This window comes from Poecilia formosa, unplaced genomic scaffold (assembly GCF_000485575.1).
Source record: "Poecilia formosa unplaced genomic scaffold, Poecilia_formosa-5.1.2 Scaffold333, whole genome shotgun sequence".
Lineage (NCBI taxonomy): Eukaryota > Metazoa > Chordata > Actinopteri > Cyprinodontiformes > Poeciliidae > Poecilia > Poecilia formosa.
This window is the reverse complement of record NW_006800272.1, coordinates 552,853-571,131: the sequence shown is the minus strand read 5'-3', so window position 1 is coordinate 571,131 and position 18,279 is coordinate 552,853. Positions and strand designations below refer to the sequence as shown.

At 37.7% G+C, this 18,279-nt stretch overlaps 2 protein-coding genes across 2 annotated transcripts; both read right to left on the bottom strand.

Moving 5' to 3' along the window:
- Window positions 1–99: 99 nt before the first annotated feature.
- LOC103152900 (neutral ceramidase-like) lies at window positions 100–10,334 on the bottom strand. Its single transcript, XM_007573559.2, has 21 exons — window positions 10,233–10,334; window positions 9,461–9,580; window positions 8,982–9,061; window positions 6,264–6,407; window positions 5,646–5,822; window positions 5,353–5,480; window positions 4,904–4,981; window positions 4,236–4,356; window positions 3,855–3,980; window positions 3,690–3,776; window positions 3,489–3,593; window positions 2,941–3,022; window positions 2,735–2,850; window positions 2,488–2,582; window positions 2,338–2,377; window positions 2,154–2,252; window positions 1,796–1,891; window positions 1,205–1,354; window positions 1,064–1,120; window positions 849–937; window positions 100–526 (listed from the first exon to the last, which is right to left on the bottom strand). The coding sequence occupies exons 2-21, from the start codon at window positions 9,573–9,575 to the stop codon at window positions 298–300; spliced, it is 2,214 nt and encodes a 737-aa protein (XP_007573621.1). The 5' UTR covers window positions 9,576–9,580; window positions 10,233–10,334; the 3' UTR covers window positions 100–297.
- Window positions 10,335–13,752: 3,418 nt separating this feature from the next.
- LOC103152903 (microfibril-associated glycoprotein 4-like) lies at window positions 13,753–16,866 on the bottom strand. The gene is made up of 6 exons (XM_007573566.2): window positions 16,850–16,866; window positions 16,024–16,201; window positions 15,504–15,542; window positions 15,230–15,326; window positions 14,985–15,152; window positions 13,753–14,074 (listed from the first exon to the last, which is right to left on the bottom strand). Exons 1-6 carry the CDS (start codon window positions 16,864–16,866, stop codon window positions 13,821–13,823), a joined length of 753 nt encoding a protein of 250 aa, XP_007573628.1. The 3' UTR covers window positions 13,753–13,820.
- Window positions 16,867–18,279: the final 1,413 nt, after the last annotated feature.

Here is an 18,279-nt window from a genome sequence, read left to right as displayed (position 1 = left end):
AATAGGATAAAACATCTGCAAAGACAAACAGAACAAACATGTGAGGAGAGAAATTGTTCTCATAAAACGCAAGATTATAGGAATGAGACAATAAAAGAAACAGAAAATTACATTTGTTTTAATGGAAATGCTACAGAATCAAGGACAACAAAATATTCTTACCAATATACACAAAGCAATGGATTTATATTTCATAATTTGTTATTTAGAAATATTATTTTTCTAAATGTGTTGCGTCTCATTCCTTAAATCCAAACAAACGTTTCTGAGATCCCGATGGAGGAAGTTCTTCTGCGATCAAGAGTTGTGGTTGTGGACCGGCTGGTCATGTGAGTGATAGTAGCTGGACCCGACCGAGAAGACGTCGGACGAGCCTTCGTATGGCGTGATGACGGGACTCAGGCCTTTCAGCTCTTTGTAATGTCCGAAGTGTCTGATCCTGTAGGAGCCAGCAGGAGCGGAGGAGGGGATGAACCACTCGACTGTGGCGTTGTTCTGTCGATTCGAGCCCTTTAGCCAGTGAAACCTGCAGAAGTTACAGCAGAGGCTAACTTTAGTCTCAGGTCTAAAGTAAATATGTTTGGTTTTAGAGCATGCCGTGGTCAAACTTTGTACACCTACAAAAAAAATAAAAAGGTTTTCTCTTGCAATTTGTGGCCTGAAATTGCTAGGTCCCAACTCAAAACTGTTGAAAAGGAACATTTCCAAACCTCCTATAGTATTAAGTCACAAATGGGGAAAAAAAAATACTAACAAACCACACTAAACTACACTGACGCAAGTTTCGGCTAAGTATCCTGTTCATGTTTAAGAACATTGAAATGTTTTTTATTTTTATATTACATTACCTGGTCTCCCACGACGCATCATTGTAAACAACCTCCCAGTTTTCTGTTCTGTTATCATAAATCTCCACTGTGACAAACGTCTGGTCTCTCTGCAACAAAGAAAAACAAGTAGTAAGGATGAAGACAGAGTCTCACAACAGTTCTGCAAAAAAGGTAAAAAATCAACAGCGTCTGCTGCAGAAAAAAAACTAACAAAAAACAAACTCTTTCCTTACAATGTCTCCTGAATGTCGAGGATTTCCTGCTACAAATGTGACTGAGACGATGTCACCCTAAAAAAAAAATGATGCAGAGTTTAATTTAGATATGTACATAAAAAAATATATCTGCATATAAATGCATATAGGGACTCCTACCTGCCTGTAGACGGGAAGGACTTGCTCCAGAACGTCTCCGAAGCTGCTGTTCACAGGCTTCCTGTCCACCGCTGCTGGAGCCATTAAGTTAAAGAGGTTGCTTGTGAAGAAGGGAGGCTCAGGGCCAACAGGCAGCTCTGACACTTTGTCCTGAAAACACAAAAAACATCTGTGCAGTCGTAGGAGTTTCATGCGTTTTTTTTTTTATATTCGTCATTAAAGCGTCGAACATCTGAGATTTTCAATCATTCGTGATTTTCTAAAATCTTGGTAAAATCCAGATGTCAGGGCAACTCTTTGCAAAATTTTAGTTTTTAAAAACTCTTTCAAAAAAAAACAAAAAAAACTGCACAGCTTTTTTCTGATAACCTAACATCCAATCTAGAGAGGTGATTTTTTTATTTATTTATTTCTTCCCTTTACCGGTTTAAAAAAAAATACACTGTCCTCCTAACTGTAACACTGATCACTTAAAACGTCAGTATCTTCACCAGTTAGAATTGACCAGTGATGAAGAAGAACATCCCTAACTAAAAACTTATTTAAATGTTTTTTAAAATCACATCAAACGTATTCACTGCCTGACCACACCTGGGCGATGGCTTTGGCCAGTTCACGGTACTTGTGCAGGTAAGCGGTGAGTGTGTGTGGACCGTAGATGGTGGACGCTCCTTCGTATCGCTGCACCTGCAACACACAGGTGGAAATTTGTTGGGTTATATCAGAAAGTAACTAGAGACAACTATCAGGCCATAAAGAAAATCAAAAAAACTCTCACCGATAACTAAATTTGCTGAAGTCGTATGTAAGACGTAATAGGACTTAGTGTCTTAAACACTTGATTTAGGTTCATTTAGACCCCCCGCTATGAATCGTTCACATTTTGTCTCGATCTTGTCTGCATGGCAGACTGATTTTAAGACGACACATCTGACGACTGATCAAATACCTGGTACTCCTCATACGTGGTTATGTAGTGAGTGTAGACGTTACTAAGTCCGGCAATCACCACCTCTGAGTTCCTGAAGGTGCTCACCGACGTCAGCTCCTGATAAACAACAACGTGTGTTAAGACCTCAGCGTAAAGCCACAGAAGGAGCTGCAAAAACATTTGCGTCCATGTCGGCGCTCACTTTCTTGACCGCTTCTCGCAGCCTCCTTCCTGACATGGTGCTGTGGAAGCAACCACATAAATAAAGAGCATATAAGCAGCAGTGCTACCGACAAACTGGCGGTTCGCAGTCGGCTTCTTTATGGTCAACTGAGGTAAAAAGCATCGTTACGTCATTTCTCCAGGGACGGCGACAACGGCCACGGATCCGACGGTGATGATCTGAACATCCACAATCTGAGGATGCCACGGCAGAGGCCAGTTCATCTGAACGCCACGAAAACACAAAAACGCTCAGAATGCTTCACATTTTCGATCTCTTAAGTAAACAGAAGAGCGAGCGTTCACAAAATGACTGAGTAACACAAATATCATTTGTTTATACTGCGTCTGGTCATCTGAATTCTGCTACGTTTCACCTCGCCTGTGCTGAAGAGGATGGGTTTGGGATGATGACATTCCTTTGTCTGGTTGGACGGCGGCCCCACCAGAGCATCCCTGATCCCGTCCCAGAAGGGGTCTCCTTCCACAGCGCCTTCACGCGCAGCGAGAGTCACACAAATGAGGGGAAAGGGCGACGTTTCATAATGAGATTTAAATGAGAGCAAGACGACAATAAAATCACCTTGAGTGAAATTCAAGTCTCCTCCCCCGTCTATCGTTCCTGCTGCAAAACTGTGACCCAGAGCTGGTTTACATGTGCTGACCTAAAAAAAAAAAAAACAGCACACACATACTGTAGATATATTTTGTGGTAGCAGAAAAAAATCTAGTGGAGGCAGAGTTTGAATTAGTAAACTCATATATTCATAATAATCTATAAAATCATGATTTTACTAAAAGTTTATTCTATTAAACATCCTATCACTCCGGCTTCTGTCACCAGATTTATCTAAGACATGTTGCACATAACTAAAAATACAGATAGAAGCAATTTGCAAAATAACAACATTCCTTTCAGAAATGAAGCATTTGCAATAAAGGATGATTTGAAAAAGTCTATCTAATAAAAAAAATTAATTACAAATTCAAATATAATATTTTAACAAATCTGAATGCAAAGGGTGCTTGAGTTGTATTAAAAAAAAACATGTACAAAATAAATACATCAGGTCCTAAACTTTATTTAATAATTATGATCATTCTAAATATGTTTTCTGCGTGTCTCCTGACCGTGTGCGTGTCGTTGATCTTGACAGTCACGGCCGTCATGTTGACCCACTGATGAGCAAACCGAACTGGACCTGTGACCTCTTCCACTGCATTCGCATACAATTCCTGCAGGGGGCAGCAGCACACCATCAGACACTTTTTTTTTTGTAGAAGAACACTTTGAACGTGAGCTTCTGCTTTCACAAAAACCTTGTAATATACCTTGGCCTTCAAGTAGATGTTGTGTCCAATGATCCTTGTGCTGTCAAACATGTCTTTTCCTGGCCCGAATGCCTGACACATTTTAGTCTGAAAGAGACGCACTTAGTGCTCAGCTTTTAAAGATGGCAGTTGTGTGTATTTTTATACGGTGTGTATTTTTTTTACCCCGCCAACTGGGCAGGAACTGTTGAGATAGTCACAGGGTAGCCCAGTGTTCACACAATAAGGTCCTCTGGTGTTTGGAGTGACGTCGCCAAGGTTACTGGAGGAGAAACCCGCGACAAAACTTCCCTAAAAACATACAAGTACAAGAGCTGCAGTGTAAACTTCCACGAAAATAGACTATTTGAAATAAAGTAACAGGCAAGTTAGGAGAGATGCAATAGACTCAAATGCCAGTCTGAACAGATGTGCTGCTTGTTGAATAGTTACAAACAGAGGCTCAACTCATCAGTAAAATCAACCAGTGGGGAAAAACCGACCAGTGGGGCTTGTCTTTGAATGTCCCTTATAAATTTATTACAAAGTAATGAGTGTGTCCTGCACCTGTCCAGGCAGCTCTCCAGGGTTCTTGTCCTCCTCCAGCAGGTAGGAAGCATAGCCCATGTTATCGCTGCTCACCATGCGATTGGTGTAGTTCATGCTGACAGCATGCACAGCAAACCAGCTGGGGACACAGAAGCTTCAAGTTAGGAGAGGTCACAATTAACTGTTATCTACATGCAAATATTCAACTTTAAACTGTTTTACAATATTTTTCTTAACAGATATTAACAGAAAAATATTTGAAATTTTTACTCTGCAGAAAGCTGGTTGGTTGAGTGGAACGTGAAATCAAATTTAAACTGATGAAGTTTAGAAAGGTTTATTTGTGAATGATTCTAATGGAGAATATGAAAATCTGACATATACGTTTAGAGACACAAGTTGGATGCTAGTTTGTGGTCGATTCTAAAAGAAAGAAGTCCGATAAAAACCTAAAAGTTTATGAGGTCCCCTTCAGTTTCTATGGTGCAAAAATGATCTGTAACAGTTCAGGCTGTTGTCAAAACGAAAGAGTGCAATAACCCTGGTTGATAATCCAAAATGAATTTACTCATCAATAATTTACATAATATTAAAACTGAAGATAAACTTTCTTTAGAAGGAAACATAATTATGCATTTGCTCTTCTAAATTAACAAAAAAATAAATAAAAATAAAAACATCTTTACCTAATCATACCAATCCCGTCGCCATCCAGATCTGTGAACTTCAGCACCAACACGTCTTTGTCTGTGTTCGACTTGTACCTGAAAAGTTAGTACTCATTAATATCTGGATACATCTCTTTATTGGTGCAGACGGATGTCCTAACCCTAAATATCCTGGGTTTCATCTAATGATTTAACCTAACACGTGCTAACAATTTAAAACACCTAATGGTCAATTTGATATGTGAATAAAAATAAAGTACATTCATTCTCCAAACCTTTTTCAAAAATGTTTGGAGAATGTACAGAAAAAAAAAAAAAAAAAAAGCTCAACATCAACAAGACAGACCCATTAACACAGTCGACCAGTGTCGTCATAATGAAACAAGATGAACAAAAGACGTAAAACCAGGCGAGAAAGGCAAGAAATGTTGATCTCTATCTCTTTTACTGTTTTCATCCATTCATACCTTTTCCTTTCATCCTTTGGGTTGTTCATGTAGGAGTGAGGACTTCTGTTCAGGCTGCTGTCGTCCAGCTCCCCTCTATTCCTGTAAATCCTGCCCGGCTTCATGTTACTGTGAGCTATGTCTATGCTCTGAAATAAGATTTAAATTAGTCTTAAATTTAAATTAGTTAAATAACTATGAAGATGTTACAGATGATATGTTTTTTTGTTGTTGTTGTATATCAGAAAAAAAAAACAAAACTGAAATACATTATTTTAGGTAACAGGAACCAGACCTCTCTGGTCCACACGAACCTTAACGATGCCGTTGACCAGAGGCTCCACAGCTGCCTTGATGTACCCCTTACTAGTGAGCATAAAAAGTGTGTACTGGAAATAGCCTGCCGGTCCGCAGTGGGTGTGTGTCCCACTCAGAACTACGTTGTCATGTCTGTACAAGTCTCCGTACTTCTCCTTCAGTGCCTGAAGAACCTGAAAACACAGAAATTTGTACAGGAACTATAATCCTGACATCAACCAGGTTGTGAATTCAAACTAATCTGGACAGTAAAAGCAGCATCATAAGCCTTCACTATATGATTTATGTAGGTAAGATGTACAAACCTAACCCACTCAATTCCTTCTCTTTGCTTGCAATCAGGTCTTTTTTTTTATTGTTTATTTGTCTATGAATGTGTGTGGAGCAGAATAAAAGTGGTCATTTGGTATTTACCTATGGGAAATTGTTGCGTTACAGCAGCAGAAGAGACATTTTGAAGAAAACACACATAGTAAATAACAGTATGCACAATATGGGGACAATAACAACACAATCTGTGAAAGGCATTTAGTCCATCATTTCTCTGTACACAAAGTAGAAGATGTGTGTGTGTGTGTGTGTGTGTGTGTGTGTGGGTGTGTGTGTCTGTTTACCTCCAGCCGCAGCCTCTGAGAAACCATCCCGACATCAGCGGTGACGAACACAACTCTTCGACTCCCGTCGTCGATGATGAAGGCTCGACTGTACAGACGTGTGTGTATTCCTGCAGCTGTTTGTTGAGGGTTTGCATAGCCCATCTGAGATACACAGAAAAAACACGTTTTGGGAGGACGACAGTACTCTTATCATCATGTTAGGAGGATAATTCTAGCATTTACCCTCACAGAATTGTGGGCAGTGGTGATCAACGCTTGTGCACTTAAAGATGAGCTTTAAGTTCAGTCTATGTTCTCTGGCGCAGTGTTAAGAGTGGAGTTGAATAACAGGTGAACATTCAGCTGTATGTTTTTCCCTGTTTCTATAGCAACACAAATGTTTTGGACGGTTCACCTGCTATTATCAAACTTATCCGACTCCGAATAGAGGATCCAAAGATACTGCCAAAACCTCATGGTTTTGTTTTCAATCTTCTGTAGAGTTCTGAATCTGTCTCAGGCTCCTGATATGATCTCTTGAGGATAAATTAGCCTCAGGGTAGAATGCTAACCTACAAGAGATTCAACTATCTTGAAGTATGGCTTGGAAAATTAGTCAACACCGTCCAAATGAGAATAAAACCTGGGTAGACCAGGTCACTTGCTTAAAGGCCTACCAGCAGGAACCTGTTGGCCAAACCTGGGGCTTGGCCAGGCTCAGCAGAAAAGCTATCAAAAGCCTCCTATGCTTTAGCCCAGTGCCTGCAGGAAGGAACAGTGATTGGGCAAGTGAAACAGGGGGTTTGGGTATCTTGATTCCTGGTGGCATAATGTGGGAATACAATATGATAATCTGTTACGGAAACTGTTTTAATGTGGAATTTCCAAAGAATCCCGAATCAGTTCCAGACAGATCCTGCAGCACAGCGTACGACTCAAAATGTGTTTAATCTCACACTTATGAGTGTATAATTTTTTTGGATTATGACAACTAAAACTGAAATAAACTGTGGATATGAGATTTAATGATTGCTTCCATCTGAACTGAAAACTGAAACATGTGTCTGCTGTCTTCTAATCAGATTAGAAAGTCTTTATCAGGTTGCTTTCTGATCCAACCCCTTCACTTTAACACACTCCGACATCTCCTCTCCTGTTTTCTGGTATCTCAGCACATGTGTCGTGCAAGATTTCCGACGCGTCACCATAAAGGATATCAGTCTAACACACCCAATCAGGTAAAGGGGCGTTCTGACTTCTACCGACTTTCCTTCTTATGATGTTGTTTGCCTGCTTCAGATGTGTGGACCATTCAAACGCTGTTAGAGCCAAAAGAGTTTTTCAATGATAAACTGCTGATAACTAACAGATAAGAAGTCAACAACCAATGGCCCTGAGAAATTAACCCTGAATGAAATTGTGACCTCAGACAGGCTCTGCTGTTATTGTCTGTATCTGATTTTCTGTTTAGTCAGCGCTGGTGGTGTCTGGGATTGGACAGAAAATTTCAGGATGTTTAGGGATTAACTTTTAGGACTTCGCCCTTATCCTGTAGGATATCTGAGATTGAACACGTCATTATCAGTGCAACATTTTAATTCTGTTATAATTTCAAAGTGCCAGTAAATAATGATTTTTATGGACTTATTACACAAACGGAAACCATAAAAGATTCCACTGCGAAGACATTTAGTCCAATGTTGTGTTGAAACCAATCAGAAAACTCACCAGAAGACCAGCAATGAATAGAAAGGTTCTCAACAGCAACTACTGAAACTATTTCTTTATAAAAAGGTATCGGAATAATTGTGATAAACAGATTCCAGAAGCAAAACGCACTAATTTAAAATGAAAGATTTGCAACCTGGGATGGGTTGATTTTGATGTAAGCTGGTTCACAAGCAGACTTGTGATAATGGACTGGGGGTGTATTCAATTTGATTTAACAGGGATGGTATCGACAGACAATCTTATGAGCAAAGCGTTCGAACGTCCAACAACCACATCCTGAAGAACGCACAGAAACAAGATTCCCCTTGGGAAGATGCAGTTGGTAGATGAAATGGGATGTGACCTGCTTCTAGGTCAAAATATTGGTCCTGAAACTCGTGAAATTTTCCTGACCGCCTATCACAGACCACAGTCAAACACTTCACTCTGGTAGGCGGTACCTCTTTCAGCAGGGTAATGCTCCCTGCCAAAAGACTGATCTGACAAGCAAAACAATGTGTTTGAGGTGATGAATGGGCCTCAAGTCCAATCAAAGCAATATGTGGTGGTCAATGAAGAGTGACCCACTGTGACCACACACATTCCAGGAATTAAAAAGCATTTGCAGGTACCACAGTGGCCCTTCAGAAATCCAGAAAAGTTTATACCTAATCAGAGCTGTTTCAGCAGCAAAAAGAGGACCAAAACACTGGCAAGTGTGCTGATTGTAGATGACAGTGATCCTATAGATGCAATTGACTTCCAGATTTTAATTGTTCCCAAAAAACACTATAAAACTTTCAGTACATGTTTAGCAATTGCATGTGCTTCTTGAACTTAATGTTGCCTTAAAGTAACTAAAACCAAACATGGAGATTAAAAAGCAAATGTTATTATGTAAAGAAAGAAACCGAAGCATGGTTTTTGTTCAGCTCTGAAGCTTTCCTTCCAAAACTTTGTAAACTAATATGAGCAAAACATTTCATACAGAACACTTTTAAATATTTGGTATGGTTTGGTACTGACCAGAGGGATTTCAGCTGGCGGTCCGGTGCAGTCAGATCGTCCTACTCCAATCAGGTAAGGCGTGCCCTGAGGCCCTGGGGCTGGAGGACAGAGATACAGACTGAGATGAAACGACTATTGTCAAGCTTATAGTTAGATTCAACTCTGCAGATACATTTTTATACAATTCGTCAGGTTTAGATTTTCAAAATCAACAAATACATGTACTGAAACATCCAGCAGAAAACAACCAGCATCACGCAGTGAGAAAATGTATTTATTATTAGTTTATTTTTTGCCAAATGTAAATATTGGCTTTTAAATGTGTTAAATTGATTAATTTTTCTTTGTTTTCTCTGGTTAATGCCTGTATGTTTCTGCGTCAGGTTTTTAAAAAAAAATCTCATAACGACACGACACAGTTGAATTCCCTGAATGTCTTGGCTGTTTTTAGCGAACTGGACACAGATTATAAATGTTTCAGCTTCATGTGTATTTACCTGCGTCTTTTTTACCAGTGGTCAGAACTACAATCAGTGCCACGCAGACGGCTGTCATGATGACGAGCAGAACGATCAGCGCCACCTGAAGAGCTGAACACCTCCTGGCTGCCATGCTGCCTGACAGCGCAGGAGAAAACAAATAATTATCATTCAGCTGTGTAGCTTCAGATCATTCATTTAATTATCAAAATGTGCTGCAGTCTGTAGGGAAGTCATATTACAAAATAGTAATAAAAAAAGGAGGAAATAAGCAACATGCATGTTGTATTTTCTTATCTTGCAAATTTGGTAAAGTTTTTAAAAAAATAAAACGTTGAAAAAAGTTCATATTTCCTTGCAAATATTTATTGCCGTGTATCAACTATTGCATCGGGTAAAGAAGAGTGGTTGGACTTAAAAAGAAAGCAAATAGCATAAATTACTTTAAGGAATAATTTATATCTAAACACTGTTGTTGCACGTTATCAAGAAAATAATTGTAAGCATAGTAATCTCTAATTGTTGCAAAACATGGCGAAAAGGTAAAATATAAAATAAAAAAATATGTTTTTTTGTCAGAAAATATCAGATGGGAAAAGTGATAGTTTCTGTGAAATCTTGCATCAGATATATTTCGTCTTATTCAACCTTCCTTTTGAACATTAAATCTAATCTGAAATCAGTCTCCCGCCTCGGATCTGAAGATTTCTGGGAAGCACAGACAGATTTACTGATGAAGAGAAAGAAAACAAAAGAAAAATATTTGGGAACACAGGTAGTTTTCACCCACCTTTAGACAGAGAAGCTTCAGCACCAAGCAGAGAAAGTTTGTGATTGTTTATTGACCTGAGCGGTGCCCTACGGCTCAGAAAGTCTCCCAGCACTGAACGTAGCAGCTGTTATCTGTTGAAGGTTGTTCCACACAAATCTGCAGATTCGCACTTCAAAGGTCAACAGCTGAGCTTCAAACCGCTCTTAGATCTGATAGTTAATTTCAGATAGAACCAATTGCACAGCTAATAAAGATGCTATCAAAATCCATATTTAGCTGAACCACCAGAACTAAGGGCTGAATTTGCACTGTAAATATGTATTGTCTGAAATAATGGCCTAAGTCAAAAATGATTTTTGCAAAAAAACAATCAGTTATTGGCAAACAATGACTGAAATTACTTTTGGCAAAAAAAACCCAAAAAAAACAAAAAAAAAAAAAAGAAAAGAAAAGAAAAAAAAGAGTTAGGCCATTATTATAGGAAGGTGACGATATTTAGTTCTGGCAAATTCTTATATTGATCAAGATCATTCAAAAGGAACAAACCAAAGTTTGCCCAAAATGACAGGTCAATTATTTTATGTAGTCATGCAATTTACACAGGTGTATCAGATCTGGTCAAGAGAATTTATATTTTTTGATAAACATCAGCTCTGGGAAATTTGTTGTCATTTTTGAAGAACCATTATTTTTATTTCTATTTTTAGGTTTAAAAAAAATGTTTGCAAAATTTTTTATATATTTTCATCTGAAATATCGACCTCTCTCCTTTCTCCAATAAATTTACAGTGAATATTATTTTTCCTTACAAAAGGTTTTGAGTTCCCTTGCAATAAATTTGCAGATGTACCCTGGTCTACTTTGTAATGACGATGTAAAACTGCATGCGGTCACACCCAAAGATCCTTAGTGAACATGTGTTAGTACTCTGCACTGATCTAGTTTTAATAAATGTTCCACCAGCAGAGGGCAGAGTACATTCATCTTTCTGATTTGACTGGAGGAAAACTGTTTTTATTATCTTACTTTCTTTTCCATGTTTACTGTTTCTGTTAAATGTCTCTGTATGCTAAACTTCACAATCTGATCATATTTTGTAGAGGTAACAGCTGACTGACTCATGCCTCTTCATTCTCTCTCAGTTTGTCAAAAATTAGTGGATGGCAGGTTGAACATTAAATCAATCTGTTTCTTTACATCATTTAGAAAAATGATGTAGATGGAGCTTTAGTTTTGTTTTTCTTTTTTGTGGTTTTATTCATAGCTGTAAAAAAAATTAAATCTAAACATTATGTTAAGCAAAAGTGATTTAGTAATCCAGTAAGAAAAACTGAATCAGACAACAACCTGTTTATGTCTCTACATTTAATGTTGATTGTGTGTGTGTGTGTGTGTGTGTGTGTGTGTGTGTGTGTGTGTGTGTGTGTGTGTGTGTGTGTGTGTGATATTATAGGTTCTTTCTATATCAATGCCTTTTTAAAAAAAAATTATTTTAAGTTTTATTCCTTAAACAAAATGAAGCCACTCAGAAAATGTTCTGGTGGACAATTTGAACCTGCTAAGTATCTTTGTCTTTAGCTGAATTTCTTTTTTAATTCAGAGCAACAACATGGGCGCCAACATGATATTGTTGATGTTTTTACTCGAAGCCTCTTCTGCTTTGGCTTTGTGTAATACTGCAACCTACTGGAAACAACTAATAAAGCTGTGTCCTGATTTGAACTCTGTGAAGTTCCAGATAATTTGCTTCTGGTTTCATAAAGCAGTCAGGTTTGAACCATTTTTAATGCTTTATTTTTATGAGAAAGCAACAAAAGGCTACAAAACATGTCAATACAATTTGGTGATGAATTCAAGTGTCACAAAGCAATAACATGTTTATTTGAGACAGTTTCAATCCTCTCTAACCCAAAATGAAAACTTTTGAGGTGTATTTTTGTGCTCTTTCAATCAGTTTTACATATTATTTCATATTCATCACATACAAGGAATACATATGGGTTGGAGATCATTTTAATTATTAACTAAACATTTTTCAAGCCCATTTATTTAGGTTAGCAGTGTTTTGGTCAGGCAGCGACACAGCCACCTAATCTTCACAAACGTTGTGTTTGGATTTGGCTGAAATGTAAAACGGTTTGGTCAACTTCAGTAGTGTTTAAATGTGCAACACACAACCTGATTATTAGCATTATAAGACTGATTGACTGACTGTGACTAATTCAGCATATTAAACATTTTCTCCTGAATATAACAGAGATGTCATTCTCCAGCAGCAATGAGGAGAAACATGATCTCAGCTGAAACCATGCAACTTCTTATATTTTCACATAAAAGGCGGCTCTTTCCTGTCGTTAAGCATTTTCACCATCACAAATGTTCACTCTCAACGAATTAATTTTCATTCTTTGTTGTGTTCAATGAGACTATATTTCATTTTAACCCATAAAAAAAACAAAAAAAAAAACAACAGAAAATAGAAGCGTAAAATTGTTCTTCTTAAGTTAGCTTCAGAGTTTAAATAACTTTTAACCTTCACTGGAATTTGTGACGATTTCAGTTAATTAAAAAGTATGCGACACAGAGCTAGCACAGCAGATAAAAATATTTTTTAATTGACCAATAGCACATTTTAAGGAAGTCAAGCAATGTATTGTTGGGTAACTTCCACAACAACAGATAACAGAAAAAGAAAAGAAATAAACTATAAAAAACTGAAAAGCCAAGGACAATAGGGCGTATTTTAACTGTTTCAATTGATTGAAATTAGGAAGTTGTGATTCAGCTCTCCAAGAATAAAAAGACTAGAAAGTGAAAGGAAATGTTCTGATAATATAAACAAACTTAATTTAGAATAGTGGAAGATGATTTCAGCTACGAATTTATATTGAAATTAATTTCTGACTGAAGGCCAGCACATCATGGCCTTCAGTAACAACATAACATAAGCTCGTATTTAATTTGACAAAATATAATTACTTTGGACTTTCATCACAAGGAGTCATAATTTCCTTTGTAGTATATCACCTCCTTTGCACAATTCAGGGTGAATATGCCAGATGTGAAATTGTCAGGACTTAAAGATCTCTAAATAATTTTTATGATGGTAAAATGATGATGCTGCTATTGCAAAAGAGTTTACCCAATAAAAATAACCCACAGATTTTGAGATAAGAGCCACAGAAAGAAATCTTAATATGAAAAACAGGAGATGGTCGCAGATATAATAAAACCCATGAACAATGTGATGCACTGCTTGTTAGGATTTGAGTTTTCTGATTATTTTTGGGTTTTTTCTGTTTATTGTGATCCTGTACCCTGTGAGTCTCTGTGTTGTCCTGTCTCCTCCCTAATTGTTTCCCAGGTGTGTCTAGTTCCCCTAGTTACTCCCTGTGTATTTAAGCCCACCTGTTGTCTCTGTTCTTTGTTAGATCCTTGTCAGTTGTCTTCGTATGTCTGTAGTCAGTAGTTCTCAGTTGAACTGGTTAGTCCTGAGCCACATTCATTATTAAATTCATCATCTTCATCACAACCTGGGTCATCAGCGTTCTCTCTCAACACCACAAACCACAACTCATGACACTGCTAAACATTTATGCTGCCATTTTACTGAACAGGGCGAATCTTATAGCTGATGGCTTTCAATGAATAGTCGTAGCCTTTCCATGTGGACCAATCCACTCCAACAGCGTAGATGGTACCATCAGCCCCCCAGCGGTAAACCCCATTGGGATTGTTCTTATGACACTCTTGGTACCAAAACCCCCCCAGGTGTTTTCTAGCACAATTTGCTTCAGAACTGTCCTGATCTTTGTCAAAGGTGGAAAATTTGAATCCATTATGAGGACTTAGAGAGTCTCCTGCAGAAAGAACAGAGATGAAATTAACTCAGAAACATTTCAGTTTAAATATTATACAGAAATAACTTAAGTCTTTGCCTTCACCCTCTAGTTTTATGTCTTAAAGTAAAACTAAATGCAACCAACTGCCTTCAGAAATCAATTATTGGAGTCAATTCTATTAGTAATTGAATGTAATTTAGTACCTTTACCATTTAATATCAGTATAAGGGGCCTCAGAGATGTGATAGTGAACATAGTGAGCAAAACACACACAGAAAAAAAAAAACATCATAAAGACCAAGGAGTGTGGCAGACAGGTAACAGAAAAAGCTAAGGTGAAGTTTAATTGAGGAGCTTCAGAGAAGAGAATCTGTCTACACAAATTTTGCCTTTCAGGAAGAGTAGCAAAGAGAATACCTTTACTGAAATAAAGCCATAAAAAGTCTTGTTTTTAGCTTGCCACAAGCCATCAAACAGACACAGCAAACATTTATTTATTTATTGCTCAACATCCAAAACATCTTATTCAGAGGCACATCGTCCTAAAAAAACCATCAACACGAATTGTGCTTTTGGCAGCATCAGAACAGAGGTTCACCTTCCAGCAGGAAAACAACCCAGGGCCGAATTAAACCAAGACATGTTGATGTGTTACGATGGTCCAGTTAAAATCCAGTTCAAAACTTGAAAATCTATGTCTTCTGATGATCTCCATAATGAGCTATTTTTGAAAAGAGGGATATTTAAACAACTCAGTCTGTAGACTTACAAAGTGAAAGGTAGTTCTGCAAAGTAGATGGAAACCAAACCTTTTAGATTTTCACGTGAACAAAATGTAAATCATGTACAATTATGGATAATTATGCACAATTATTTTGCGATTATCAGAGAAGAGATAAATGAGCCTGTGTCTCTAACACATACTCACCTGCACCTCCGTCACTAAATCCAGAAACATGCAGAGTATATCCATAAGATTCTGGCCCAACAGAGAACGAGGAGTAACGAGCGTACGCCTTATTTCCTTCAAAATCCTCCATGTCAACCAGCAGCTCATACTTTTTCCTGAGACTTAAGTGGAAGAGCCTTTCCAGACCTAAAAAAACCCCCCAATAATTTAATAGTTTATTAGTTCTTCTTAAACTTCACGGCTGTTTCAGTTTCAGGTCTCACCAAGCCAGTACTCTCCAGCAGCAATCCCAAAGCCCTCCTTGTAGTAATTCCAAGGCCTGTAGAAGTTCACGGAGCCGTCCATCCTCCTCTGGAACACCTAAAAAAAAAAACCCACACAAACCATAACACAACTGAAAATTCTGTTCTTGAATCTAATATTGAACTGAGAATGATTGTTCTGCATTGAACGAAGCTCAGTGCAGAACAACTGGTCATATCAGTGAAGATCAATCTGTCTGAAGATGACAGGAAACTGAAGAGTTCAGACACTCACTGTCCACCGTCCTCCCAAAGAGTTCATGTCACAGAACACCTGCAGAGACACAAACAGGAAGGTGCTCAAGCCTGCAGCTCTATTGAACCGATAGAAAGCAAAGCCTAAGATTCACTTCAGCTCATTGCTTTAAAGAACAATGTGAAAATCAAAGATATGACAGTAACGTTCCTTCCTATGGTCCCTTGTTCCTTGGGTTACTGATGCATTAAATATTCCAGTATAGATTGTGAAATCCATAACTCATTAAACAATAGATTTGATCCAATAGTAATACAAGAAACTCGTTAGGACATAAGACAAAGATACACCTTTTTCCAGCTGTGATTTACACAGCTATTATGTCTAGGTTTAAGCAACCTAAACTTAAACTTCAAATCAACAATTGTGATTTAGGATTTTTTGGGTTGTGATAGGAGAGGTAATTCTGTTCTGTGTCTTTTTTTGTACATTTTATTCTATTAAAACAGTCTAAAGTTGTGAAATATTTAAATGTCTTCTAATATTCCTTGTACTCTACCTGAACAGCCGAAGTGGCCCCAATAGGATAGATAGTGTAAACTCCGCTGGGTTTTCTGTTATCATGGTTATAGATGTCGCTGCAGTCCAGAGGAAGGACAAGAGGCGCACAGCTGACCCATAGAGGAATCAGGAAGAGCAGGAGAGCTGACAGCAGCTGCAGAAGAAAAAATGCCAACCTTTATTAGAAATGTTATGTAAGCACTTATGAGATATATATATATTTTTTTTTCTTTTCATTAAATGTATATAAGATATAGACTCACTTGTGAGAGGTGGGTAAAAACTTCAAGTCATTAGATTCCAATGATCTAAGTGTTTTGTCACCATAACAACTTATTGTAGATATTCTTCAATCGACACAAGATCAAAATTATCCGTACATTAACATCTGCTCGTCGTTGACTAAGTACCCTTTAGTTTCAAAGAAGTGATACTTTTTTTTATGTGGCCACCAACAACTTCTGGTATTTTTACAACTGAATTTTTGACCACTTTTCTTGAATTGGCTCAGTTCAATTGGTTATTTTATTGATATAAACATCAATATTGAAAAAAGCCCCACTAGTTTCTTTGCAGTAAATTAAATAAAAACATGCTATGTGATCCTTTAAGTAGGATCACATAGTAGTTTCAATATACCTTAACTACATCATAACCAATGCAACCCTACGAGAGCTGTAGACTCACCTTCATGTTCCTGGTTGTGCTGCAGGAATACTAGGGATGAAAACTGTCAGGAACTGTCAGGAAATGTTCCTCCGAGTTCTGCTACAGCAATCTGATGTCAGTCTCTGGTTTCTCAGCAACCTTTATAACCAACAGACCAATAAATGGTCGACATCGCATACCCAAAAACACCTTAGACTTTGTGACATTGTATTCATGAAAATGTGGGTTAGTGGAACAATGTCTGATTAACATTTAACTAGTGATCAGATAAAGCACACTTTATCCATATTTTAATTGGCTGACAAATGAGTCAAAGAGCAGGTGATATTTTCTGCACAAATTTAAGAGTAAGTGTTGCAAGTCAGCTATCATTTAAATTCAAACGTCTAAAATATATCTGCGGCAGAGACTCTATTGCTAAAACATTTTTATAAACCTTAAAAAAAACATCAAACAGACCAAATGATATGCCTACATGGAAAGGAAGCAAAAAAAGAGAAGGAAGCAACGTAGCAATCAAAAATGTTTGTAACAATTAGCCAAAAGTGGAGTTAAAAATTAATCTAAGATAACAAAAGCTAGATTGTGTATGAGGTTGTTGTGTTTTTACAGTTCTCCAGGATTGTTTCAGTTTACTCTCTGGAAGAGAACAAGATCTAAGTACCAGATCTATCACCCTATAGCGTCAATGACGACTGGTTCAGATGTTCAATAAACAAAAATATTAGTAAAGTTATAAGATGAGATACAACGATGAGTATTAAGGACCCAAGAGGGAACACTGATCTGATGAATGAAGAATGTTTCTTTTTATCCCTTTTTACTTGATCTCAATGGGAGCCTTTGTCTACATCTGTGTTCATTTTCACTCGAAGCTGCTGCTGTGGAACAATCTGTCTCTGTGTGAGAGGAATCTTCACAGACAAGTCAAAACTCTTCCGAAATATCTGATGACAAGATGTGTTCATTGTTCTTTGTACAAGTGGAGGCGTATGATGGTAGGTCACTCCCTGAGGAAATCTGAGGAAAAAAAAACATGCAACCCTCTGCCCAGCCAACACACACACCCACTTTGAAACACAACTGAATGAGAATAAGCTGCTGATTTATGAGAGCAACCAGTCCAAACTCCTATTGAACATTGATGCCAGAATCTATTTGTAGTATCGACACAGTGGACACACAGTATCTACATTTGTTTTAGAACACAAATGCTATATTTCTGTCTTCTGACTGAAGACCAGTAAAAGAAAAAAAAAGAAAAGAAAAAGCTTTACCATTAAATTAATAATACAAGATACTTCTGTTTTTAAATGTTTCTAAAACCCTTTCTGGGGTAATCTGAGGACATGAACCTTTAGTTGTTGAACATCAAGCCGTGGAAAAATACATCTATGAATCCATCGCCACCGGCAACATCCACCACTCATCTTCCCCGCTGGTGGCGGGCTTCTTCTTCGTAAATAAGAAGGACAGCTCAAAAACTGACCTAACAAATAAAACATGAGGGAAACTTAAATAGTGGCTTATCAGACCACCACTGACATACAAGAGGTGAATAACTAAGAAACTAACATAAAAAAAA

Bases quoted from the DNA above. Each gene is read 5' to 3' on its own strand.
- LOC103152900 (XM_007573559.2), bottom strand. From the start codon at position 9,575: ATGGCAGCCAGGAGGTGTTCAGCTCTTCAGGTGGCGCTGATCGTTCTG. The intron at 4,982-5,352 runs GTATGAATGGAT...CTAACTTTTCAG, and splicing joins CCAAAGGATGAAAGGAAAAG to GTACAAGTCGAACACAGACA. The intron at 2,583-2,734 runs GTGAAACGTAGC...CGTGGCGTTCAG, and splicing joins TCCTCTTCAGCACAGGCGAG to ATGAACTGGCCTCTGCCGTG.
- LOC103152903 (XM_007573566.2), bottom strand. The intron at 15,327-15,503 runs GTGAGTGTCTGA...TTTTTTTTTTAG, and splicing joins CTTTGGGAGGACGGTGGACA to GTGTTCCAGAGGAGGATGGA. The intron at 14,075-14,984 runs GTGAGTATGTGT...TTCTTTCTGCAG, and splicing joins ATTTAGTGACGGAGGTGCAG to GAGACTCTCTAAGTCCTCAT.